Here is a 23,668-nt window from a genome sequence, read left to right as displayed (position 1 = left end):
GTCCCAGGGGCACACCCAGGTCTCCCCATCACCCACCCTCACGTCCAGTCCCGGCCCTCTCCTGACCTGGGGGGCTGTTTTCCAACAGCCGTGCCGTGATGAATGCTGGCTGGAAGATGGGGCGGTTGTCATTGTCATCCAGGATGGTCACCACCAGGCTGGCAGTGCTGTTCAGCCCCCCCACGTCACGAGCCACGAGCGTGAACTCCAGGCAAGGGTCCTGCAAAGCCTCTCGGTCTATCACACTGCCAGGCTTCACCGAAACAACACCTGGAGAGGGGGAAAAGCCCAGTGACAGACCCCACAGCTGCCTGATGGCCCTGGGCTGGGAGCTGGGACCCGCTGAGCCACCCCACCTGTCCTGTTGTCAATAACAAACACGTCCAGAGATGCCTCCAGGAGCTGGTAGGTCACGATAGCATTGCTGCCATGGTCAGCATCCAGAGCTAGGATGGGTCCATTGAGCATCGTGACCAGAGTCCCTGGATGGGATGATAAGGGTTAGGGTGGGTGGCAGACCCCTGCAGAGCCTCCCCCATCCCCCTCCCACCCCAGTGATGCATGAGGGACAGCAATGAATGGATGGAGGAGGTGACAGAGAGGGGCCTCGAAGGGTACGAGGCAGCGGGGGCAGGGGGCAGCTGCTGCAGCCTTGCAGACCGATTCGTGAGGCCCAGGTGAGGCAGTGGGACGTCCGGCTAAAAACAAACAGACAGACACATCCATCAGATGGGCGGCACCAGCACCCTGCCGCTGAGGGCATCACCTGCAGGCACCCAAACCCTCTGCCTGGGCTGTCTCTCGATTGCAGGACAGGAAGGTACCCGAGGTCTTGGGCAGGGAGCAATTTAAATGGCAGGAAGGCAAAAAGAAAGAAAGAAAAAAAAAAAGTATTTCTAGCTCTTTGGCTGGGAGATGTCTACCTGGACAGGCTGGTCTGCTTTATCTCTAACCGCTGGAGCAAGGCAGCTCCAGGTGCTGGTGATGGAGAGATGGCTTCCCATCCCCTGCAGGGATATTGGGCAGGTTGGTGCTCTCAAGGCTGCCCCCAGCGCTCGGCTCAGGCCGCAGGCACCTCTTGCTGTCTGCAGCTGAGCAATTCCCAAATGGATCTGATTTCTTGCAGGGTTGTGCCTGACCTGTGCCAGGAAGGGTTTCCACCAGCAGCATAGAGCAAAGCTCTGGTCTCCTCAGTGCTGACCTCCCCAGGCCGCTGGCAGGAGCTCCTCATACTCAGCATCCCCATCCCACTGACCTGCAGCCTTTCCCTGCTCAGCATCGGGTCTCCTCCACACGGCCAGGAGACACCTCCCCTCGCCCGGCCCCAAAGGGACTCTCCAGGAGCCACATATATGAGCAAAGAAAGACCTACCCGGGGCTGAGTTCTCCATCACCTCGGCCTGGTAGGAGCTCTGGGTGAAGAGGGGGTGGTTGTCGTTCTCATCTGCTATGGAAATGACCAGCAGGTCAAAATCCTAAAGGAAAATGGGGACAAGAGGGAGATGACCGCAGCATCCTTTTCTTGACATCACCTCCCATCTCTCCCACCTCTAGCTTGCTGCTGGTCAAAGCTGCAGCCCTGTGCAACCATGACGCTGTGCTCCCTGGATCACACTGCAGGGTCTGCAGGGACCCTCACCCTGGGGCTGGGCATCCCTTCCCAGCCTCCACTCCTCAAGCATGACGCATGGGACATCTTGGCAGGGCCAAAGGATGCTCTGGTATCATTGTGGTTATGCAGCTTTCCTGTCAAACTTTGTCCCACGTTCCGTGACACCTACTGCTGTTGCACAGGGTCAGTATGCAATGTTGGAGTTGCCCTAAATCCTATTGGTCCTGTTCTCTGCTGGGGAGAGGGTTGCAGCCCCCTCTATGTGACCCCCAGATGCTTTTGGTGGACATGGCTGTTACTGGAAATGCTGTGGGTAAATGCACTGTCTTTTTGGCCTCGGCATGAACCCCTTCTCACATCCGCTCTGACACCTGCATTGCTGGAGGCCCCGGAAGCGTCCATAATTACCCGCCTGGCATTGCGTATATTCTCAGGGTTGTCCTTCACCGTGATGGTCAGCCTGTACTCTGCCACACGCTCCCTGTCCAGTGGGCGGTTTACATAGATGATGCCACTCTACCAAGAAAAAAAAGAGAGCACTTTTACAAGGGACATGAGGAGCACTTCCCCTGGGGCATCTCCTGCCAAGGCACGGATGCCAGATGACACCCATAAGTGCCCAGGGAAGGCAGGGCTCCAGGGCCAGGGGTGTCCACCCTCCATGTGCCAGCATCCCACCCTCCCGGACCGTACGGTGCTGTTGATGTAGAAGGCATTCTCTGTGTTGCCTGCTGTTATGTCAAAGGTCAGGAGAGCGTTTGGCCCCTTGTCTGCGTCCTGGGCGAGGATGCGGGTGACAAAGCTGGAGATGGGGGCATTCTCACTGAGGGTGAGGTTCATCGGGAGGTTGAGGAGCACAGGGTCATTGTCATTGATGTCCAGCACACGGACACCCACCAGGATCTGCCGGGGAGAGAAGTGATATGGGCCCGTGGCACCTATTTCCATCCTTCCCATCCTTTTTTTGCCCCCTGGGGTTAGAAGGGGCTTCCCTGCTCAGGCCACTACAGTCTGGGGGAGGAAAGCTCCAGGGATGAGGGGAAGAAGGAGGAGGGGAGGACAGTGAAGACAGAGACCAGGAGGAAGGAGTTGGGGATAGGGGACAGCACCCCGCAGCCCCCCTGTGCAGCACTGGGGGACTCACCGTGGAGCTGAGGGGGGGCACCCCTCGGTCCCGGGCGGCGATGGTGAGGTTGTAGAAGGGGATGTTCTCACGGTCCAGCTCTGCATCCTTTCGCACCCGCAGCTCCCCTTCCACCGGGGAGATCACAAACTCCCCTGCCAGAGACAGCGGGGCCCTGGCTCGTGCCGTGCCTCTGTGCACAGCCCGGCTCCCCAGGGAACGGCTTGTTTCGGAGCCGGGGGACAGGGACCATGGTGGGTTTGGGGACAAAACCATGCCCCATTACTGCAGATACAGGACGGTCGTGGTAGCCAGGGACTATCCTGGATGCACCCGCGGGTACCAGCAGGAGCAGGGCATGGGTTGAATGGCAAATAAGAATGCTCACAACCCTTGGCTGGGCCTTTCTGAAGATGCCAACAGCCCTCCAAGCAGCTGCCCATGCACTGTGATGGCCAGAGCAGGGTGGGATACATGACATGGATTCCACCAAGCCGAGGAGCTGCCTCCAGGCTGTTCTAGCAAAGCTTTGCAGCAGGGTTAGCTGGGAGGCAGGACTGGGCTCAAGCCACCATCTGTTCACAGAGGGACAGCCCTATGTCCCCACGATTAGGGAAGCCCACAGCTCCTCTGCCACCTGCTCCAGGGTGCTGGTGAGGCTGGAGATACAGCTTCACCAGGGGTTGTAGAGCAACTCAGTCCCCAAACACCCTGCAGACCCCACAGGGGTGAGGGGATGTGGGGCCAGGCACTTGCAACTCGTGGCTGCTCTTTCTGCAGTATTCTTTTTCTCCGCCCCACCCCCCACCCCACCCCACCCCCCCAAAATGTTTAGCAGATTTCCCCCATCCCTTGCATAAGCCCCGGTCACACACTGGCTGGCCATGAACGAGTTAAGTTTCCTGTTGCTCAAAACAGGATTTCCTGGTGTCGAAAGGCTGAATTCGCAGAAGTGCTGGGAGGGAGGATGGCTTTTCTAAAACACTTCCACCCAGCTCCTGCAAGCCAGGCTCCTTCACGGGGCAGCCAGAAGGAGAGGGGACGCCCCCATATCCCCGCTCACCGAGGGGGTCCCCAGCGATGATGCTGTACTCCACTTGCCCGTTGGGTCCCGAGTCGCCGTCGTGGGCCAGGAAGGTCCAGACGCGTGGGCCGGGCTGCCCTTCGGTGACATCAAAGGGACCCTCGTAGGGCCGTGGGAAGGTGGGACAGTTGTCGTTGATGTCATTGAGGTTCACCAGCACCTGCAGTCACGGTGAGAGGGTGAAGGGCAGTGAGAAGAGAGGGATGGAAGGGGAGACCAGCCCGCTGGCCATGACCATGGGAAGCCATGGACGGGCGACATCGCAAAACGCCTCCTGTATTTCTGGCTTTTCTGGGTCCACCAAACATCCAGCTCACAGTTCAGAGACTCAGTTATTCCTGATCATGTCCATCCTACAGTGACACTATGAAACTCCGGCCACACACAGGTGGGGCCCTTTTCAACCACTGGGCCACACACCGTGATGGAGAATTCAAATGTTCTCCACATTCACATCCGGAAACCCAAGCTGGATAGACAAAACCACAGACATGGATTTGACCTCCAATGCCATGAGTTCTGAGAGATCCAATCTCTGCAGCCAGCTGCACACTTGCTCACTCCTTTTCTTCCACCAAGGACTTTGTTCCTAATGCTGAGTCAACTTTAAAAAATTTGCAGCTTGTGTCCTTATTCCAACACAAAACACCACCAACACATTGGCACGTTTCCCCTCTTAGCATCCCTTCCTATGACACATTTAGCTGGCTAGAAATCAATTCTACAGATCTCAAAAGGGGAAAACATCAACAATTTTAGGACAGAGCAGACCACAGGGCTGCTGGTGAGGCTGGGGATTGAACCTGAGTCTTGGTTTTTAACTGAGTCACATGTTATAGAAGACATTTATATAGCTCTATACTATACTGTATTGCAAAGAGGGTTATCCCCTTGCTAGGCTTTGGGGAACTTGCACAGCGGAGAAATGCTGCCTGAGGAGGAGAGTCTCCAGTGGCTAATAAAATACTAAGCTTTGGTGGTACGGTTGGTTACAAGAAAGGTACTGAAAATGAAGAGAATTCCGACCTCCTGGGTTAAAGGATAGTAAAATCTATCAGATGGGCATTTGGCTGAATCTAATCTTTACAGAAGAGTGTATCTGAGCCTCTGCCCCGTTTCCTAGCAGTGGAGAAAACAAACACTGGCACACTTTATCATGGTGATGGATTTCTCATCACTTGGGATCTTAAATAATCATTAATCCTCCTCCCAAAAGCTGTTTTCATATGGTGCTGGCACAAACTCCCTGGACCACATAGGGAGGGTGTTTCCTATCCCTTCTAGCTTTGGTAGCTGCTGCTGAAGGAGTTTCCAAGTTCATGTCTCTGCTTGGGTCAAAAGCAGGAAAAGCTCTGCCTTCGCCTGCAGCATGCCTGCCTTCCCTGCTGGCAGTTAAACCCTGGGTCTCAAACTTTCCACCGCAGTTTTCCTGGGCCAGGAAGGCATCTCCAGCAGCATCAGACACACATGTCTGAAGGCTTCCCATTTGCCCAAGCATGGAGCACAGTACTGCCAGGCTTGTGAGGACAGATTTTATCCATGGAAATCTCCCACACTGGTATCTCCCCTTCAGTTTCACTTTTTTTTTTCTTTGCACAGAAGAATACCTCCTTTTAGGGAACTACAAAATGCTTGGCTTGGTATCTGGGTAAAGCATGATCTAACTGACCCCTTCCACCTGCAGACCCCAAAATCAATCTGGCATGGGTCATGTCTGCTGTACAACCTGCCAAATTTTGGTTTTGGACCCAAAAATAATCAGCTGATTCAATTCCTGCACAACACTTGCTTTGCAGCTGCTAGTCTGTGTGCTACAACCCCCCCTCCACACACACACACACACACGCTTTGAACAGTGTGCTAAGTTCAGGTTACCATGGCCCAGAAAAAATGGAAGAGCTATAGAGAAAAGCTACAAAAAAATGACTAGCAGCTATAAACAGCCTCCATACAAGGAATGAAAAAGGAATTTTAGAAGCAGATAAATAATCTGAGGAGATAAAGATGAAGCAGAAGTTAATACTATAGTAATGCTTTACTATCTACTCACCCTTCAAAGGCAAAAGTACCAAGGGGACATTTAAAGAAAACATAATGCACCTTAAAAGCCGTTGTAGGAATTTCTTCTGTTTGTGTCTTTGCAGGACCAAATAACTGAGTTAATTAACCCATGAGCATCCCTTGCCCATGTCTCTGTTTTGCAGACTTCATGAGGGAGTGGGCCCACAGCAATTGGGTAAACTGGCCACAGCTGGGAAAAGCAATTAGTGACCACTGGGAAGGAGATGTGAAACTGCTCATATGAGGGGGAACTCCACAACTCCAAAGAGGCCATGGTGTCGCAACCCTGCCAGCAGCTCCCTACCGTGGTAGTCGATGTCAGCCGGTGTGAGAAGATGGGGCACTGGTCAGTGGCCGTGACGATCAAGGTGTAGCGTCCGTGGCTGATCTCGTAGTCCAGCTCCTTCACTGTGCGGATCTCCCCCTGGAAGGTGAAGGGAGAGCAGCTGGGATTGAAGGGAGTGGGACAGGGACACATCCAGGATGGGGCTGGCATCCTTACTGACCGTGGTGCTGTTGATGTGGAAGGTATCCAAGATGTTGCCTTCGGTGATGGCATATGCAACCGTGCCATTGGGTCCCTCATCCTGGTCCAGGGCCTGCACAGTGACGAGGCTGGCATTTAGTGTGGCAGGACCTTCGTCAAGGGTCACCTCATACAGTTGCTGCTGGAAGGCAGGAGCGTTGTCGTTCTCGTCCAGGACGGTGACATACACTGTGGTCGTAGCCTGTGGGACATGGGGACATTGCATTAAGCACCACAGAGGAATCAGCTCTGCCAGCCCCTGGTGCTGGCTGGGGAAGGCTGGACCTGTCAAGGTCAATGAACAATGTGGGCTCAACCCTGCCAAGAGACACAGACGAGGTGCAGGGCTAAAAGTGAAATGAGCCGCGGCTGCAGACGCATCTCCAGGCAATGGCTGGGTACAGAGATAAACACAGAGATTAAATCACACCCTTGTTCCCAAGCAAAGCACGTCTCTGTGGGATCCCTTTCCTTTTCACCCGTTTTTTACCATTGCTGGTAACACCAGGGAGCAGCCCATGGCAGAGGGAAAGCCAGAGGCTGAACCCATCGTGCCTCACTGCCTTTGGGGGAGACACGTGTGAGTCCTCACCTTGACATTGGGGACACCTTGGTTGTTGTTACTGTGGGTGGCAATGTGGTAGGATGGAAAACATCTGGAGATGATGCTGCTATGGTGCAGGGGAGGAACAAAAATGAGCATCTCAGACAACGAGACGGACCTCCTGTGGGTCCCATCGTCTACCCGCTGGCCATGATTTCACCACCAGTCAGGCTCAGCCTGCCCTGACCCTCTTCCAGCTGTATGTGGCTCTGCACAGGCATGTGGATGCTACTGAAGGCTGTCTTCTGGCCCTGTCAGCATGGGGACACACCTGGGGATGGGGGAGGTGACAAGACCGTGCCACCCTGCCTGAAGGCTCAACTCAGACATGGGGTCTCAGGATGATAAACCATTTTCTTGGAGTCTCTGGACTTTGTGCCTACACCTTTCCCCAGCAAGAAATTTCTTCCAGCCAGACAAGGGTTACACTTTTAACAGGAACATCAGACGCGCTTGCTGTAAAAACCACAAAGCCACAGTAATTAGCTACTTTTCTATTACACTACATGCTCCAAATTCAGAGCAGGTTAGCAGCAAAGTTTCCTGCGGTTTGCAAACCTCCACGTGTCTCCAGGCTCCACTTTCTAGGGAACACCAATTTGAAACGGTGACCTGCAGCTGCAGCTGGAGATTTTGTTGCTGCCTTTTGAATTCGAAGCAAAGTTCCACGAGGAGTTACGTGAGCTAGCCCATGGCACTGCTTTGCTATTTCAGGGCAGAGTAAAGGCCTCCCTCTGTGTAAACGGGCTGTGGGAGGGGGATGCTTTGCTCCCCATTTTTTTGGGGAAAGCTCCATTCCCTTCCCCCAGCTAGCACTGCTCTGAGTTAGCCTTCCCTGTGTCTGCCTCCTGTTCATCCTAGGAGGGTTTCTGCCCACTTAATCCTCACAAAAAAGGGAAAAACAATAATTACAAGCAAAGTGCACTTTGATAAAGCAAGCTGGAGATCGGCCCGAAGGGATCGGCACCCACCAGGGGAAGCAATGGGGACCAGCACCCAGCCCCTCGTGGCTGAGCACCCGCGTGTCCTCCTGCACCGCGAGCGTTCCCCTCAGCCACCTCCTGCGTACCCCAAAAACACACGCAGGGCGCACCAGCCTGCTCTAAGCTACTGCCCGCAACGCTGTAAGGGGAAAAAAGCCGGCAGAGGCACCCGCTGCTGCCCGGGCGGGTGGCGACCGAAGCGTCACCCGTGCGGTCGGGGTGCCCCGTGGGGGTGCGGCCGCCCACCCGCAGCTCCCTGCAGCATCTCACCTCCTGGGGGTGCTCGCAGTTCTCTCCACCGCTGCGCGCAGCACCTCAATGAAATTTCCTGTATGTGCAAGTCCGGCCGCCGCTGCGGGGCTGCTCAGAGCGGGCGGGCGGCTCCGCAGAGCCGAGCTCCGCCGGCCGCCCCGCCGCGATGGAGGCGCCGTCCCCCCGCGCCGGGCTGCTGCTGGCCGCGCTCTGCCTGCTGGCTTCCCACGGTAAGCTCCAGCCTGCTTCCAGCCTGCTTCCAGCCTGCTTTCCTCTCCATCCCGCCCGCCCGGGGCACTGCCTTCCCCGGCCGGCACTGTGCCTCGGCACAAGGAATTCGGGGTATTTGGGGGGTTATTTCCTCTCCCAGCCTGTGGTGTTTTTGTTGTTGTTGTTGTTGTTGTTGGTTTTTGTTTGTTTGTTTGTTTTTTTCCGGGGGGATCGAGCCAGCGTTTCACACGATGCTGATTGTGTCGGGGGAAAGGGGTCACAGGGGAGCTGCTGTTTTAAAACTCCGGGATTGTTGTGGGGTTTTTTTCCCTCCTTCCTTTGCTTTGATCTGACACGCGTGGAAGGAAAGCAGCCACCCCCTGCCCCTGCCAGGCCCCCGGGGGCTGGGGACCCCGAGCTGGGAGAGCCGTCTTGTTCCCACACAGCACCGTGCCCCGGCTCTGCAGAGGTCCCTGGCCGTGCCGGGGTAAAGGAGCCTTCCCTCAGCTCCGGGGGAGCGAAGAGAGGCGGTTTGTGCGAGCAGGGTCGCGATGCCCTCCCTAAGGATGCTCCGCTCCACCGTAACTGCTGGGCTGTGCCGTGCCGGGCAGTTTCTCCGGGCGGGCAGCCGCCTGGTCGCCCTCCCTTCCCCGGGCGAGCGCTTCCCACGCCGTCGTGGTGGGGGGATACTCTGGGAGGGGGATGCTTCGCGCCCGACTGTGCCCCAGCCCTGGCGTGTCCGTACCAGGGCTCCGGGACCAGGCAGCGAAACAGGGGCTGTGGCAACTAAACCCGCAGTTTGTGGACAAAGAGCCAGAGAACTAAGCCGGGGAGGACCGTGGTCCCTCCCTGCCCTGTGCAGGCGGAGGACAAGCATCCCATCGGGCTTGGCTTCTCCCTCTGTCCCGGGACGGCAAAGTGACCGCCTCCAGGATTTCTGCCTGTGCATTCCCAGGAAGAAATTATGCCCCACTGCAACGGGGTAGGGGTCCCTTCTCCTGTTTCCTCTGGGACCGCAAGACTGGTGTGGATTGAAGCATACCTTGTCTCTTAGCCAAGTCTCTCAACATCAGGGAGTGATTCCCAGCATCTCCATGGGTCTTTGGATTATTTAATTTACACGTCAGGGCGCTGGGAATGAATGTCAGGCCTTCTGCAATGCAACAAGCTTGGACGCTGATATTCATCCTGAACCTGGTGCCAGAGGAACTGAGCTTCACGAAACTGCGTGCCTGCCAAAACTTTCTGAACCCCTGGTTAATTTTAGCAGGGCTTGCTGGAGAAGTAGAGCCCTTGGAGACATCCTACACAGTTTGGGGATGCTGGCAGCTAGGTGGATGGGGAAATCTCTGCTGCCCACTCAAAGGACGGCAGCTAGCTGGGCTTTCCAAAATCACATCCCAAGCACAAACCCAGTGTTGTGACCCTGTCCCTGAGCCAGGGTTGTGCTGGAACAGGAGCAAGGCAGGATCCTCTGGCAGGCGCAGCAGCTCCAGGCTGATCTCCTCATGGTCTGGATGGTGGGTACCCAGGGAGCAGCCCCACCGCTGAAAAGCCATTTGGCTCCTTGGGGTGCAGGAGATGAGGGCCATTAACAAAGGCATCTCTGGCATCTTCAGGAAGTTTTTTCCTCTCCTTTTTCTTTCCTGCTGTAAGTACTTGTGCTGAGGTATGGATACCCCTGCACATCTCAGCTAGCTGATAACTCTGAAGCATAATGACAACACAGTGACAACAGGGCTGGCAGCACTTTCATGTGAGGCTGTTACAAAAGCTCCCAGAAGAGGAATTAAAGCCAGGCTCCTTGCCCCAGCACTGAGCAGCCACTCTCTCTCCAGAAGCCCCTCCTCTGTGGTGGGTGAGCCTCTTCAAAGGCTGCAGCCCTCCCACCCAGATTTCCTTGTGGTGGGAAGAGGTGGCATCATATGGAAATCACTTCTGTAAGTCACAGGAGTGTAAATAACGCTTGCTTGCCAGAGCAGGGGACCAAAGCTAAGAGAAGCAGCCAGGAGGGCTTTTGGTCACCGACCCACAATTTGGCATGGAATCTTGTTTTATTTAAGCTGTTGGTCAGCAAAGTGACACAGGCTCCTTGGCAGTAGGACTATTTTTGCACATTTTTTTTCTGAAAGGAGAGCTCCCAGATTTCAAGCTAGGCAGTGGTGCTGGCACTAGGGATGTACAGAGCACCAGGCTCTGTGCTACACCAATGCGATGCTGCGGGTCAGAGCCAAAGATACCAAGGTGTCAAAGAGGAAGAGGGGCACTTTTGGCACTTGCTTGAGACCTCATCTGTCTTTACCAGATGGTGACAAGACAACAGCTCTCAGCTCAGACCTTGATGGGTCCAGACTCTTTCAGCCGGGGATGCATAGAGATGGGCATCTGGGTTTATTTTGGCATTTGCCAGCAGTGCTGACTTCAAAGGGAACAGTCTGACCAGGGTGGGATGGAGCCAAACCTGGGGTCTGGGCATGGAAAAAGCCCACAGCACCCAGGGGAGATTAAGATCCGCAAGCTTTAGTGTAAAGACACCGACAGAAGACATTTCCTCCGGGCACCATCTGGTATCTAGCACAGCTTTAAAACCTCGTTACATCTTGGGCAGGGAACAACTTCGCTGGTGCTGCTATGGGGTACACTGTGCCTTGCCAGATTTCCTCCCCAGCTGTTTTCTCCTTCGCTTGATGGTGTTTGGAAGCCTTCTCCTGCTTTGGCAAAAGGGAAGTTAGTAATGCCGAAGAGTTCACACACGTGGTAGCCTCTGCTCCTCCCTGCGGCTGGGCGCTGCTGCTGAAAGCGTGGGCTGTGTTGACTTTCCATCCAGACGGTTCCCATCAAACCCCGGAGGTGGAGGCCGGATGGTTTAGTAAGGCAGAGCTTTGCAAACTATGTGGCGATGAGCGGGACGGCCCCGTTTTATTTGAAGAGGGTGTGTGGAAAACAAAGACTCCTGCAGATACTTTTCCAAGGTGTTGGAAGTGCAGCTTCCTCCAATAGAGCCCTGGCTTCCCTTCCGCTGGCTCTCAGGGGACCCCAGATGTGAATGGGGCACTTCCCGTTGTGGCAGGTATCGAGAAACACATCTGAGGTGCCTTTTGTGCTCAGTGTGCTGGCAAGGAGGTGGGGGACCCGCTGTGCTGTGTGCCAAATCCTAGCTAGCCTGGTCAGGCATCCCGGATTCAGCAGCATCCAAGGATGAGGAGCAGCCGAGGGAGTATTGAGCTCAGGCCACACAAACCTCTGCTCCAGAGCTGCCCCAGGGATGTGCTGCTGTGCGTGCCGTGAGGAGCAGGCTGAGGTGCCTGCATGAAGCTGGAGTGATTAGCTGCAGAAGTTCAGCAAAGGTCACACCATCCCTGGCTCCTTGGGACCCCTCGGCACTGTGTACTGCAGACTGGGGAGGGGTCCAACGGGGCAACCCTCCTCCCCAAACTCCCCTCTCCCTCCAAAGCACCCTCAGGCAGGCTGCTGGGACTTGGGGACTTCATGGCTGCTCTGACACCATCATCCTAATAGCCATAAGTAACCACGAGGGGTGGAAGGCACGGGGGACATTTTCAGTTTCACTCTCACAAGCGGTGTCCTGTGCCGGCGCACTGACGCGGTGACCCTGCCCGAAGGAGCTGGCTGGGCTGAGGCAGGCGCAGCACACCCTGCCTGCGATTGATGCCCGCTCAGTATAGCAAGTGAAAAACCTCAAAGCGAAATGGTGGTGGAGCTAATGGTGCAACAGGATGTTACCAAAATAAAGTAACATCTTTCCCTCATACCATCTTCTCTGTTGCAAACCAGCCCCAGGAAACCTCACTTTTCCCATAATTTAAAGAAAATCAACCCAGAATGTGCTTTTTCTTCAACTTTCAAAGGTAATGTCTGCACTTGGGCAAACACAAAGTGGCAGTGGGCCCAGAGCACCAAAGACTTGCCCGTCTTCATTCTTTTCTCTCCCCTCATGCACAGCTTCCCTCGCCCACCAGTACCCTCCACCAGCATGCTGGGACGGGACCAGTAATGTCACGGTACGCCACCCACTCCTGCGCCTCTGCCAGGCCTCCCACCCATGTTTTGCGGCCGGCAGTGGTTGGGCATTTCTTTCTGAAAATTGTTTTCATTTTCAAGCAGCTCCTCGCAGTCAGCATTGGCCAGTTCCCCCTTCTCCTCCCCAGGGGCTGAAAAAAAAGCAGGGTGGGACCTGCTCCCCACCTGACCTCGGGTGCATGGGCTCCTCCTAGCTGTTTTCTTTTTCTTTTTTCTTTTTGCAGCTGGCGCAGCAGCATTTGTATTTCCTCATTCATGAACCATACCCCACTACCCCACTTCTCTTCTCATCCTGTGCATGCTTTGCAGAGGTCTGGTACCCTGTAGCAGCCCCCTGCCTCCCTGCCCCACACCTCTGCCAGCTCTGCCGGTCCCAGGCAAACTTCTGCCTCCCTGCTGCTATAAAAAGCTGATGCTTAGCTATATTTAAAGCATGCCTTTCCTCCAGGATTTATTTCTAGGGTGAAGTTGTGCTCCCAGCCTTGCTGAGATGTTGCTACAAAATAAGTGAAGGGCTCACATCATGTTTCCCATCTCCCTTGCCTTGGGATATGGGCAGCTCGTGATTATTTCTTGTCCTAAAGGCATGGGTGAAGTATTTTTGCCATCTGCCTGCAGGCTGGTGTTGGTGCTCTGTGATTGCTCTCTGCAACCCCTAGCCATCCCTCTGCCAGCATCGGTGGTGGGGTCTGTGGTGCTTGTTTTGGGGAGGGATCCCAATTTTGCTACAAACTCAGGGCAAACCGAGGGCTGTAGGGTCTGACTGGGCTGTCGTGCCATCTCTCTGGCAGGAGGGCCAGCAGCGTTCCTGATCACTACCCCATATTCGCTCTGTGTCTGCCCCGAGGGCCAGAACGTCACCCTGACCTGCCGGGTCAGTGGTCCCCTCGCCGACCGCCACGACCTGCTCTACAAAACCTGGTACTTCAGCAGCAATGGTGACCAGAGCTGCTCTGAGAAGAAGCACATCCGCAACATCACTGAGAAAGAGCTGCACCATGACCTGAGCAGGCACCATGAGCCACTGGGCAACAGCACCCAAAAATCTCCCCTTGAGGGCCAAGCCAGCCATCACGGGGTGGAGTTTGTCCCCGACCACCATGGTGCCTTCCACATCGTGGTGATGAACCTGACGCTGCAGGACAGTGGGAATTACTGCTGCTATGCTGTGGAGGCCAGGAGGGAGCACGGCAAGCCCCACACCCTGCAGGTCGCTCATGGCTTTGTGGAGCTGCAGATTCAGCAAGGTGAGGGGGGCGAGGGAAGCCCCTGCCAGTCCCTCATTCATGCCGGGGTGCATCAGGGCAAGGTGGCAGATAAGGGCTTGTGGGGGATGCTGGGTGCAACACCGCAGCCGGAGGGGCAGGGCACGCTGATGCTGAAAGCCCAAGCCATGTTGCAAAAGTCAAAGAGCAGCAGATGTTGAAGGTTTGAAATAGGGCCAGAGAGCATTGGAACATGAAAAAAAAAAAAATAATCAAGAGGCTGGAATGCAATCAAATCCATGCTACATAGTTTCAGTGATCTTCTTCAACCTTTTTCTGAAGGAGAGGAAAACAAACCTCAACATAAAAGGAGCTGGCTGGTGGTCCAAATAGACATTGCTTGGGATGCAGTCCGCAGATAACCTCAGGGCAGCAGCCCCGCAGGGAGAGCTGCCCAAGGAGGTATGACATGGAGGGAAAGGCATCTGCTGCCCTTGAATTACAGCCTTAGGATAGACAATTTTTCTTTTTTTTTTTTAAAAAAAAAAAAAAAAAAAAAAGCATGCATGGCCAGGGACAGGTCCTGCTGCTGTGAGGGAAAAGGGGTCTTGCAGCAGGAATCTCAGTGTAAGCTTCCCAGGATTAAACTTTTGCTTATGGGATGGTCTGGGCTGATTTTCCCAATACTGGTGAGCAAAGGCAAGCACAGCTAGCAGATGGTGGAGCTCTGTGGTACCTGAGCAAGTCCCCTGAGATCTAACACGCTTTTCTCTTCTCCACTGCAGGCAGAGGAGGGCTTCAAAACTGCACGTTTCACACTGCCACCAGCAAAGGTAAAGAGAAAAAAAACCTCTCTCAAATGTGCTGCTCACCATCCTGGCCTGTGTATTTCCCTAGGGCAGCTGCTTGCTATAAACACACCGGCGTCCATATATAACCTCACAGCTGGGTGTCAGAAGGGTGATTTCCAAGGCTGTCCCCATAGGGTGCATCTCCCAGGCATGTCCTCAGGCTGAGGGGAACCTCCTTTGGCCTGTCATTTAGACATGACTGGCTTGAAACCTGTGGAGATCATTCACCCTGCGGTTATAAAGTACCTGAGGCCCCCCCAGACGTGACTGGGGATTTAGCAGCTGCTGCCATGAGCAGATGGGAAAGGACAGAAAGGTTAAGAGTTGCAGGAACCTCTTGCAACAGCCTGCCACCATGCTGAGCCCATGTCACCTTGCCCCAAGCAGAGATGCTCTAGCAGGGGGAAACCCAAATCTTGCTCGAGTGCTCAGACAACACGATGCTCCCCCGTGCTGCGTCTAGACACTGGAGGTGTCCACACTTTGCTATGCAGGTGGTTTCTTGGTGGGTCACTCTGTCTATCCCCATCTGCTGGCTGCTAAATGGGCAGGCTTTGCTAAAATTGGTTTGCAGCACAGTTGGGGTTGGTCCAGACATGGGAAAGTGCCCCCTGCTCCCCATGAGTAGAGCTTTCTGCCCTAACCCCTCAGTCTCAAGTGCTGACACCCTGTCCTGCTGGGCAAAAAAGGGGGAAAAAAAGTCATGTCTTGTGTTGTCCTCCCCCACCCCAAAACACACCCACCTGGAGGAAGAAGCTGCTTCCCCAGATGGAGGCACAGGGGACAAGGGCTTGAGCTGAACCTGCCCTTGATTTAGGCGACCCCTGACCCCACCACAAGCCATCCCACATGGACTCTGATGGCCACAGACGTGCCTGCAGGCTGCCAGCCTTTCTGGGGAGCCTCCAAGGATAGCATTCTTCAGGGGCACATTTGTTAGCAGAGACCTTGTGTAACAAGCCCTTTGATGCCTAAACACTTTGAGGAATCCTGATTTTGATGAGCTGGCTGTGGGCTGGAGTCAGCACACTCTTGAAATTGCTGGGAGCCTTTCTGCTGACTTCAGAGGGCTTTATCAGGGCCCCTGCTTCCCTACTCCTCTCTAGACCAAAGAAAGACCTTGGGATGTCCTCCAGCAGCGAAGGACTTTGGTCAAGGTCCTAAACCAATGCCTCAGAGCTTATTTGTACAACTGGCAATGCACACTTGGTGTGAATCCCAAGCGGACCATCTATGTGTGTGGGAACCGCACTGCATCAGGCATGGGGCCCCATGCTTCTGGTACGGCTTGAGGAAACCAAGGAAATGCAAGGCGGACCCTCCCCACCACCTGCTCCAGCTCTGCCCTCTTCTGTTGCAGATATCACAGCTGCCGCGCTGGCAACGGGCGCCTGCATCGTGGGCATCCTCTGCCTGCCCCTCATCTTGCTCCTGATTTACAAGCAGAGACAAGCTGTCAGCAGCAGACGTAAGTACCTCCCCCTCGGCAGCACCCATCTCATCTCCTGGGCTGCAGCAGCATGGCCTTTATGGGGTGGGATGTGTCTCGCTGGGGTCAGCTGGTTTGGCTGTGCACTGTGTAAGGTGGCCCAAAGAGAGGTTCCTGACAGGTACCTCCTGCAAAGCTGTCCTGGGAAGGGCTGGGCATGCCTGCAGGCTGCTGGTGAGGAGCGTGGGGTGGGAGGAGGACCCATGATGTTTGCCAGGCACCCCAGGAGCATCCTGGGGGCACTGAGACTGCAAAGGTGCTGCCAGACCCCCTCCCCGCTGAGCCCTTTCCTTCCCGTCCACTGTGAAACCTGGCTCATTTACTCACCCCTCCCTCCACTGCACACCTGAAATAGCAGCTTTGCTTTCTAAGTGCTTCAAAAAGCTTTATTTGTGCTTTTCCCCACTCCTTTAAAAAGAACCCTTACACGTCTATGACGACAGGATCACAGTGAGCCAGGTCTCTCCCCACTGCCCCAGCCCTAGAAAGCCAGGCAGTGCCAAGGTGCAGCTGGCTGCCAGCTCCTGCCTGTGCTTGGCTCCCAGTGATTTTGGTAATTCAGCCAAAAAGGGCACCACCTTAACAAGCAGAACCATTTCATCAGGCCTTGGGCAAGCCAGGGGCCCTGCGGTTTCTCTCACCAAGCTTGGTGGGTGGCTGTGTGGCTCTGAGCAAACCCTTTGGAGAAGTGGGTTTTGCAGCAGCGGCAGGCATGATGCCAGCCGTGAGAATGGGAACTGCGCTTTCAATATCCGTCCCCAGCTGAAAAGACTGGCTGTGTGTCTTCACACACCCATTTTGCCTTGCCCAGTGTGCAGCTCCCCTGCTGTGCTGCAAAGCATCACCTGGATGCTATTTAAGCCACGGGCGAAGGCAAAACCCAGGGGGATTTGCTTCTGGGCTGTCTCGGACCAGGTTAGCTACAAGTTATTGCCACCAGGCACTTTCCATCAGCACAGTCTGGGCCAGACCTCATGGGTCTCAGCTCGGGATGCTGGCCGTGCAGCCATCCAGCACACCCGAGTAACATGGGCTGAGGGATGTGCTGCAGCAAAGGGGATGAGGGAATAAATAACAGGGTACTGCTCAGATAAACATAGTGGCAGCCAAATGCCAGGGTGGTGTTTTGCCAAGCCCCAGGAGGGTGTCACAGGCAGGTGGTGGGTGCATCTAGACAGGCGTGGGGCCAGGCTGCTGCCTAGGTGCTGCAGCACCTCACCTCACACCCCATGTCAGCAGAAGCACCTCCTTCCCCCTTATTCAGAACCTGCAGTTTCAATCTGGGAAGAGGCTGGGACTGGGGAGTAAACAAGGTGGAAGACAGCAGGGATGTGGAGAAGAAGGTTGGGGAGCAAAGAAGAGGCTGATGCTAAAGAAAGGGGAGAGGGAGGGAGGAATGTAGAGGAAAAGAGAAACTGGACATGGATGAGACACCAGAATACAGTGCTGGCGGTGGGTCTGGGTTTGACACTGGCCTGAATGCAGCCAGCACTCACACCAACCATTTTGTCTTTGGCAGGTGCCCATGAGCTCGTCAGAATGGAGAGGTGAGGAAATCCATGTGCTTCCAGGTCCCCCCAGCCACCTCGCATCCTCTCTGCCTGCATCCCAGAACCTGCAAGGGTCTTGTCCTCTCCTCTCCTCCCCTCCCCTTGAAGCCAGTGTATATCCTCAGCCCAGCAGAGCAAAGAGGATGCGGGGGCCACCCATGTCCAGAGCCCTGTTCCTTTCCAGACAGCTGCTGTTTCTCTTCCCTGTCTCCAAGTGGGAAGTGCCTCCTTTCTTTTTGCCTGTGTTGAGGACACACATCTCCTCATGCACCAGGAGAACTTGAAACCACAGTGCCTTTTGGCTAAGCTTTCCCCCCTGTGCTGGGCTCCCCACTTGCTCTCAGCTGAGGTGCCACCGCCTGGACCTCTGCTCCCTGCTCTGCTTGGTTGTTTCCCATGCCCAGCCAAAACCTCAGAGATAAAAAAGGCTCCTGAAATAAAAATGCAAATCTCCACTCCTAACACCCTCTCCTCTCCCGCAGCAGCGCCCAGGGCATTGAAAACCCTGTCTTCGAGGCGGTCCCCACGGCGAGCATGGAGCCGCGGCCCCAACCCCAGCTCTCCTACATGGCCAGCCGGCAGCCCTCTGAGTCTGGCCGGCACTTGCTCTCTGAGCCCAGCACCCCCCTGTCCCCCCCTGGCCCCGGGGACTGCTTCTTCCCAACACTGGGTGAGTGACCAAGTGATGCTGAGCCCCCATGGGGACCACTCCGGGAGGGGTGGGAAGGAAAGGGGCAGCTGGGGGGTGAATGGGAAAGCAGGGGTTAAATATCAGCTGCAAACTTTGCAGTTAATGTGGGACATGAAGTCCCAGGGCTTTGAGGATGGGAAGGACCCAAAGCCTATGTTTTCCATGCAAAAGCAGAGTTTGGCCGCTTCCTGAAGCATATCCCCACAGCTGCAAGCTGGACTAACACCCCTGGTCTGCCCTTTTCCAGATCCTGTTCCCGACTCACCAAATTCCTTGAAAGCCTAAAGACCCCAGAGGAAAGCACAGCCCGCAGCAGCAGCCCGGAGAGGCCAGGCAGCTGCCCAGCTGAGACCCCCGGGAGGGCAACATGGCTGTGGGCAGCAAAGCCTTAAAGAAATGAAGCTGAGTGCAGGAGCCCTGCCCTCGCCTCCTGTCCTGCTCTGCCAAGGGGCTAGAAGTGAACGTCTCTTGCCTGGAGTTTGGTTTGTAACTACCTATTTCTATGGAGAACAGCACGGCTCTGTGCTGCACACATTTTATGGACTAGCTGAAAACCGAGGATGTGGGGAAGGATGACCCGCACCTGCAAATCTCCCTGATGATTTAACTTATTGCCAGGCGTTTAAGCAACCTGTTTCTTCATCTTTGACTGAAAATCCTCCCTAGGAGCAGATGGTGAAGTACTTTATCCACTGCGAGACAAAACAGGGTCATCAGCCAATCTTGTACTGCCTTTTTCTTTGCAAAACAGGAAGGGGAAAGGCTCTCTGCTGCTGGCAGAGCCCTTTTTCCCCACCAGCCTTTTTTGAGACAGCCACGGACTTGCAAAGCTGCTGTCTTTTCAGCTGGACACACATCAGGAGGAGCCTTATTTCTGCTGTGATTTTATCCTTGGCTTGGGATTAGGGGAGTTTGTCTTTCTGTTTGTTTCATTATCAGTGCTGATTAAAAGAAAAAAAAGGATGTTTATGGGTTTTGTTTGTTTGTTTTATTAAATACCTGTAAATTAGAAAGTTCGTCTGGTGGGTGTTGGAGGATGGTCCCATGATGTGACCAAGAGCCCCGCGGAAAGGCAGGGGCATGGGAGCACCTAGTAGGTGCTGGGAAAATGCTCTGATTGGCTTCCCCCCATCCTCCTGGGGCCAGCATGGCCAGAGCAGCTGTCCTGGGGGCCACTGCCTTCAGCCACGCCAGAAGACCTTGTGATGCTCTGGGGGACATGGGTGCCCTCACAGCATCCTCCAGCTGAATGCTGCACCCTAGCATCGCTTATCCAAAAGAAGCTGTGGGTCAGCCTCCAGTGTGACTGAGGCCCCAGGGAGGAGACAAAACCTTGTAGTAGACACTGTTACTCAAAGGGTGTGTTTGGTTTTTTGTCTTGTTTTTAGTTGTAAACTGGGAAAAAAATTGCCACTAGACAAACATAAACATTAGTCATACCAAAACAACGTCAGACGTGAGCAATAGCCATACCAGGCAGCATGCCCAGGCAGAGCATCCCCGGCAGCATGCCGAATTTTCATGCTACGTAGCTGGAGGAAACAGTGTTTGCCTCTGCAATGGGCTGGGGACACCCTGGCCCACTGCAGGTTTCGATTAATCTGGTGCTGGCTTCAGCAAGTGCAGCCTTGGGACGTTGCAGCCACAGGCAGAGGGATAAAGGAGAAGCCAGAACCAACGCCCCCCGCCACGGACGTAACTTCCTGAGCAGAGGACTTTATTGCCACCCACGGCTCAGCCCCTTTCCTGGCTTTGCTGGGGAAGCTTGCCCAGTGCCTCCAGCGCTTCCCTCTCCCCGACCCAGCAGCTGCAGCCGGAAAGGCACAGGGGGGATTTGCCTGCCTGTGGGTCCTAACTGTTTTGAAACCTGCTCCAAGTCCCTCTGCTAACAAATGCACTGTTTGACCACAGAATAAAGCTTTGTTAGAAACAGGTTTCTTACTGTGCTGCAGGAATCCCATTTTTTGGGATGCCCCGTGTGTCAGACAGGTGTGGTGGGCAGGCAGAGGCGAGCTGACCAGCTACATCCTCTGCCAGAGGCACTGATGCTGCATACTGGGGCACTGCATGGTATCAGGTATCGTTTCCCACCTGGAAAGCTTGTCAAAAGGAAAACTAATGACTTTTTCCCCTAAAAGGCAATGGATACCCAGCCTTCCACACATGCTGGAGCAGAAGCCCTGGCATGCTGGGTGCCGGCACCCCACCTTGGCCCCCACCACTGGTGGAGAAGATGGCATGGTGCTGCACCTTCAGGCAGGATGCTTATGGTAAAGGTGACCCAGCAAGATGCTCACACCCTCATGGATCTTGCCAGCTCCTACCAGCTCTTGCAGGTGCTCCTGGCTTGAGATCACAGGTGGAGCTGCACCCTGCTGCTGGCTGTTTTCCACTGCATCAGCACTCAGGGCTTCGCTCATGAGGAGAGCGAGCAAGGAGCCGTGGCACTTCACCTGAACTCTTGTTTCAGAGTGGGTGGACAGGAACAGAAACTGCAGCGGCTGAAGCAGCCCCGGCTGGGGGAGGCTGTGAGATAGGCATCTGGGCGGTGAGGAGCAGCTTTGTCAATGCGCCCTGCCTCACTGCAGCCACCGGCGCCAGGGTCTGCGGGTGCCAGGAGGAGCCCTGCTCTGGGGCATGTGGGTGCTGCAGCTCCCTTGGGCAGACATCCTTCCTTCTGCTGCGGGAAGTGTCCCAAAGGCTCCAGAGCACGGCCAGCCCTTGGGGAGGTGCAGCTGCAGGCTTGCACCAGGGTTGGAAAGAGCTTGGGTGACTCCTGCAATTCTCATGCAAGGACAAGACGACCTTCCAGCTGTAGCTCACCAGCTTGTGAAGGTTTTCTTTCCTGCAACGGTTTCTGGGGTAAATGCTTTCCTTTTATCACTAGCATTTTACCCTTTTGCCCCTGCACTTCCAGCTCCCAAGAGGACAGCCAGTATTCAAGGCACCCTTGCTGACCTGGGTATCACAGATCACCATGGGTCTTCCAAGTCCTCTCCCAGCTCTGTCTCCTCTGCCTCTCCCATACCCAGAAGGCCAAATCTTAAAGCACATGAAGGGACATACAAATTACAAACAATAACCTCGTTTTGTGCATCATTGCATCAGCCTAGACTTACTTGTGAAACCAAAGTTTCTAGTAGGTGACAAACTCCTCACAGACATAATTTCATCACCCAGGCGCACAGCCAGCGGTCACCGAGCAATGTGCAGAACAGCATTTCACAAGACCTAAGCATCCTCAAGCTCTGAAAAGGGCCAAAACTCTTCTCTTTGCTCAGGAATCAGGTCACTGGATGCTTTGTTTTGCTTCAGTGTGGCAGGAGTCTGATCATCGCTGCTGGCATAACTTGTGCTGGTGACACAGTGGTCACGCAGCAGAAACTCTGAGGACAAGTGAGGCTGCTGGGACACTGCTTTGGCAGTGTGAAGCAATAAGTTGTGTCACTTGTCCTCTTCAGCACCCGGAAGGGAAGAGGGGATTGCCATGGCAATGAGATTTGCTGGCTTGGTACATGGCATTCCTCACCTCGGCGATACTCCCACAGTGTTGGGGCAATGGGGACAAGGAGGAGCTAGCGACATTGGGTGCTGCAGTTACATGAAGCTGCCTCCTCTCATTTTGGGGGAAGAGGCACCTAGATTTAAGCCACAGCAGCAGGACAGCTTAAGAAAAAGATGGTGATGCACAGGCAGGCAGAACTACCCGGGAGGGAGGAGCTGAGAGTGCAAAGGCTGAAGCGAGAGTTGCAAGCCACAGTTTACACTGCTGGTTGCAATCTGTTTCCTCGCAATGTAGAGCTGGGCTTTGCAGAGAGTGCTCTGCTGGGAGATCAGAGAGATGGAAAGAGATAGCAGGTGGAGGTGGGTGAGAGGAAGGATGGCAGGGTGTTGCACAGGCTGTCAAGCCTCCTTGTCTCATGGTTTGGGCTTGCTTTGTACACACAGGCACTTGCTCACCTCCCCGCAGAGCCACGGGGTTAGGAGGGACTCGGGGCTGGAAAACGCCCCAAATATTATTTCTTCTTTTGACTCTCCCATGCCAGAGTCCTCCTTAAAGGCAGAAATAATGGGACTTGTTATCTGTGGAGCAGGAGAGGTGCAAGGGAGAGAAACCAGGCCGCAGCAAATGCAGTTATCTCGCTGGGCACTCCTGCAGGCTGATAACTACAAAGCAAGGCGGCAACCCCCCCAGACCAAAGGATGATGGATGGGGTCTCATATCAGCCCCCAAAAGGTAAGGCACTCTGGATGGCAGCAAGGTGACTGACAAGCTGCCCAAATCTCACACAGTGTGGACTGCAACAGCTATAGCAGGAATTACTGGAGGTCTTCTCATTTGCAAGCACCAGAGCAGACACACATCAGTCCATGGTGACCTGAATCACGGTTCAGCTGCTGCTCCAGCCACCCCTTGCCCTGAGACAGGTGAGCAACATCCTGAGACCTTCCAGATGCAGAGCGTGAGGAGCCGGTAGGCAGGACAACACCTGCAGCCACCAGCATGCTTGCCCATTGGGATGCTCTTGGTATTTTTGGCATTTATGGGTGGGAGACAGCAGCTCCCCAAACGACTGCAAGAGAGGGTCCTTCAGCATCGGGTGCTGAAGGAGGCTCTGAATCAAATCAGCAGATTTGGACCCTGTGTCATAACCCAAATGGCTGGGTCACCAAAATATCACACCCTGTGTCTGTTCTCCCCTTCCATGCTTGACATCTCAGTGCTAAGCTTGCTCCTGCGGTGCTGCCCAGCTCCACCTTCCCCACAAAAAGCACATCTTGGTGGCTCACCGACAGGGAGGGGTTGCCCTCGTCCTCAACGGTGACCACCAGGCTGTAGAAGCTCTGCCGCTCGCGGTCCGGTGGGGAGGGCCGGGTGGCGATCTCACCAGTGACACGGTCCATGCGGAAGGTCAGGTCCTCATTCCCATGGGTGATATAGTAGGAGAGGACACTGTTGAGGCCTATGTCCCTGTCGGTGGCACGTACCTGGGCCACTGCTGTGCCACCGCCGACATTCTGCAGGGCGAGATGGCAGGGTGAGCGACAGAGATACACAACAGAAATCACATGCACCTCATAACATATAAAGTACACAGTAACATAATCCTAACTCAGAGAGGGTTTTTTCCAGGCACTGTGGTACTTGAGGCTCCAAACTCACTGCCCCAACACCCAGCAGCCAACAGAAGGCTGCCCTCCTCCATCAGCTCCTGGATGCCTTGTTTGCAGTGCTTACTGCAAACAATATTTTATGAATAGATGCATCTGCATGCAAAAAATTAACCAAGGCTACTTGCCCTGCCACTGATAGCTCATCTGAGAACCAGCCACAGGCTTAGCAATGGAAGGCTCTGCCCTTTGCTAAAGCACTCAGATCCTTTTT

At 54.8% G+C, this 23,668-nt stretch overlaps 2 protein-coding genes across 5 annotated transcripts in view; one reads left to right on the top strand and one right to left on the bottom strand.

Moving 5' to 3' along the window:
• CDH23 (cadherin related 23) overlaps positions 1-23,668 on the bottom strand; it is a 213,404-nt gene that overhangs the window by 12,056 nt on the left and 177,680 nt on the right. For all 3 annotated transcript variants that reach the window (XM_055720362.1, XM_055720363.1, XM_055720365.1), the window contains 10 exons: positions 23,074-23,301; positions 6,387-6,608; positions 6,185-6,304; positions 3,799-3,979; positions 2,757-2,890; positions 2,306-2,515; positions 2,021-2,128; positions 1,373-1,475; positions 357-482; positions 67-270 (listed from right to left, as the gene is read on the bottom strand). In XM_055720362.1, the coding sequence (XP_055576337.1) occupies positions 67-270; positions 357-482; positions 1,373-1,475; positions 2,021-2,128; positions 2,306-2,515; positions 2,757-2,890; positions 3,799-3,979; positions 6,185-6,304; positions 6,387-6,608; positions 23,074-23,301 (1,636 nt within the window). The remainder of the gene's footprint in view (positions 1-66; positions 271-356; positions 483-1,372; positions 1,476-2,020; positions 2,129-2,305; positions 2,516-2,756; positions 2,891-3,798; positions 3,980-6,184; positions 6,305-6,386; positions 6,609-23,073; positions 23,302-23,668) is intronic.
• VSIR (V-set immunoregulatory receptor) lies at positions 8,252-19,245 on the top strand. Of its 2 annotated transcripts, none has more exons than XM_027817062.2 (7): positions 8,252-8,475; positions 13,288-13,743; positions 14,487-14,534; positions 15,913-16,020; positions 17,561-17,588; positions 18,077-18,261; positions 18,530-19,245. In XM_027817062.2, exons 1-7 carry the CDS (start codon positions 8,412-8,414, stop codon positions 18,565-18,567), a joined length of 927 nt encoding a protein of 308 aa, XP_027672863.1. In that variant the 5' UTR covers positions 8,252-8,411; the 3' UTR covers positions 18,568-19,245. The 2 variants fall into 2 exon arrangements, with proteins under 2 accessions (XP_027672863.1, XP_005433492.1); XM_005433435.4 differs by having other exon boundaries at positions 8,262-8,475; positions 18,074-18,261.

Source organism: Falco cherrug, chromosome 9 (assembly GCF_023634085.1).
Source record: "Falco cherrug isolate bFalChe1 chromosome 9, bFalChe1.pri, whole genome shotgun sequence".
In the NCBI taxonomy this organism is placed as follows: Eukaryota; Metazoa; Chordata; class Aves; order Falconiformes; family Falconidae; genus Falco; species Falco cherrug.
The sequence above is the reverse complement of the archived record's forward strand: the minus strand, read 5'-3'. Positions and strand labels throughout refer to the sequence as shown.

Coding starts and splice junctions, on each gene's coding strand:
- VSIR (XM_005433435.4), top strand. CDS start 8,412: ATGGAGGCGCCGTCCCCCCGCGCCGGGCTGCTGCTGGCCGCGCTCTGC. Junction 8,476..13,287: donor CTGCCTGCTGGCTTCCCACG/GTAAGCTCCAGC, acceptor TCTCTCTGGCAG/GAGGGCCAGCAGCGTTCCTG. Junction 16,021..17,560: donor ACAAGCTGTCAGCAGCAGAC/GTAAGTACCTCC, acceptor TGTCTTTGGCAG/GTGCCCATGAGCTCGTCAGA.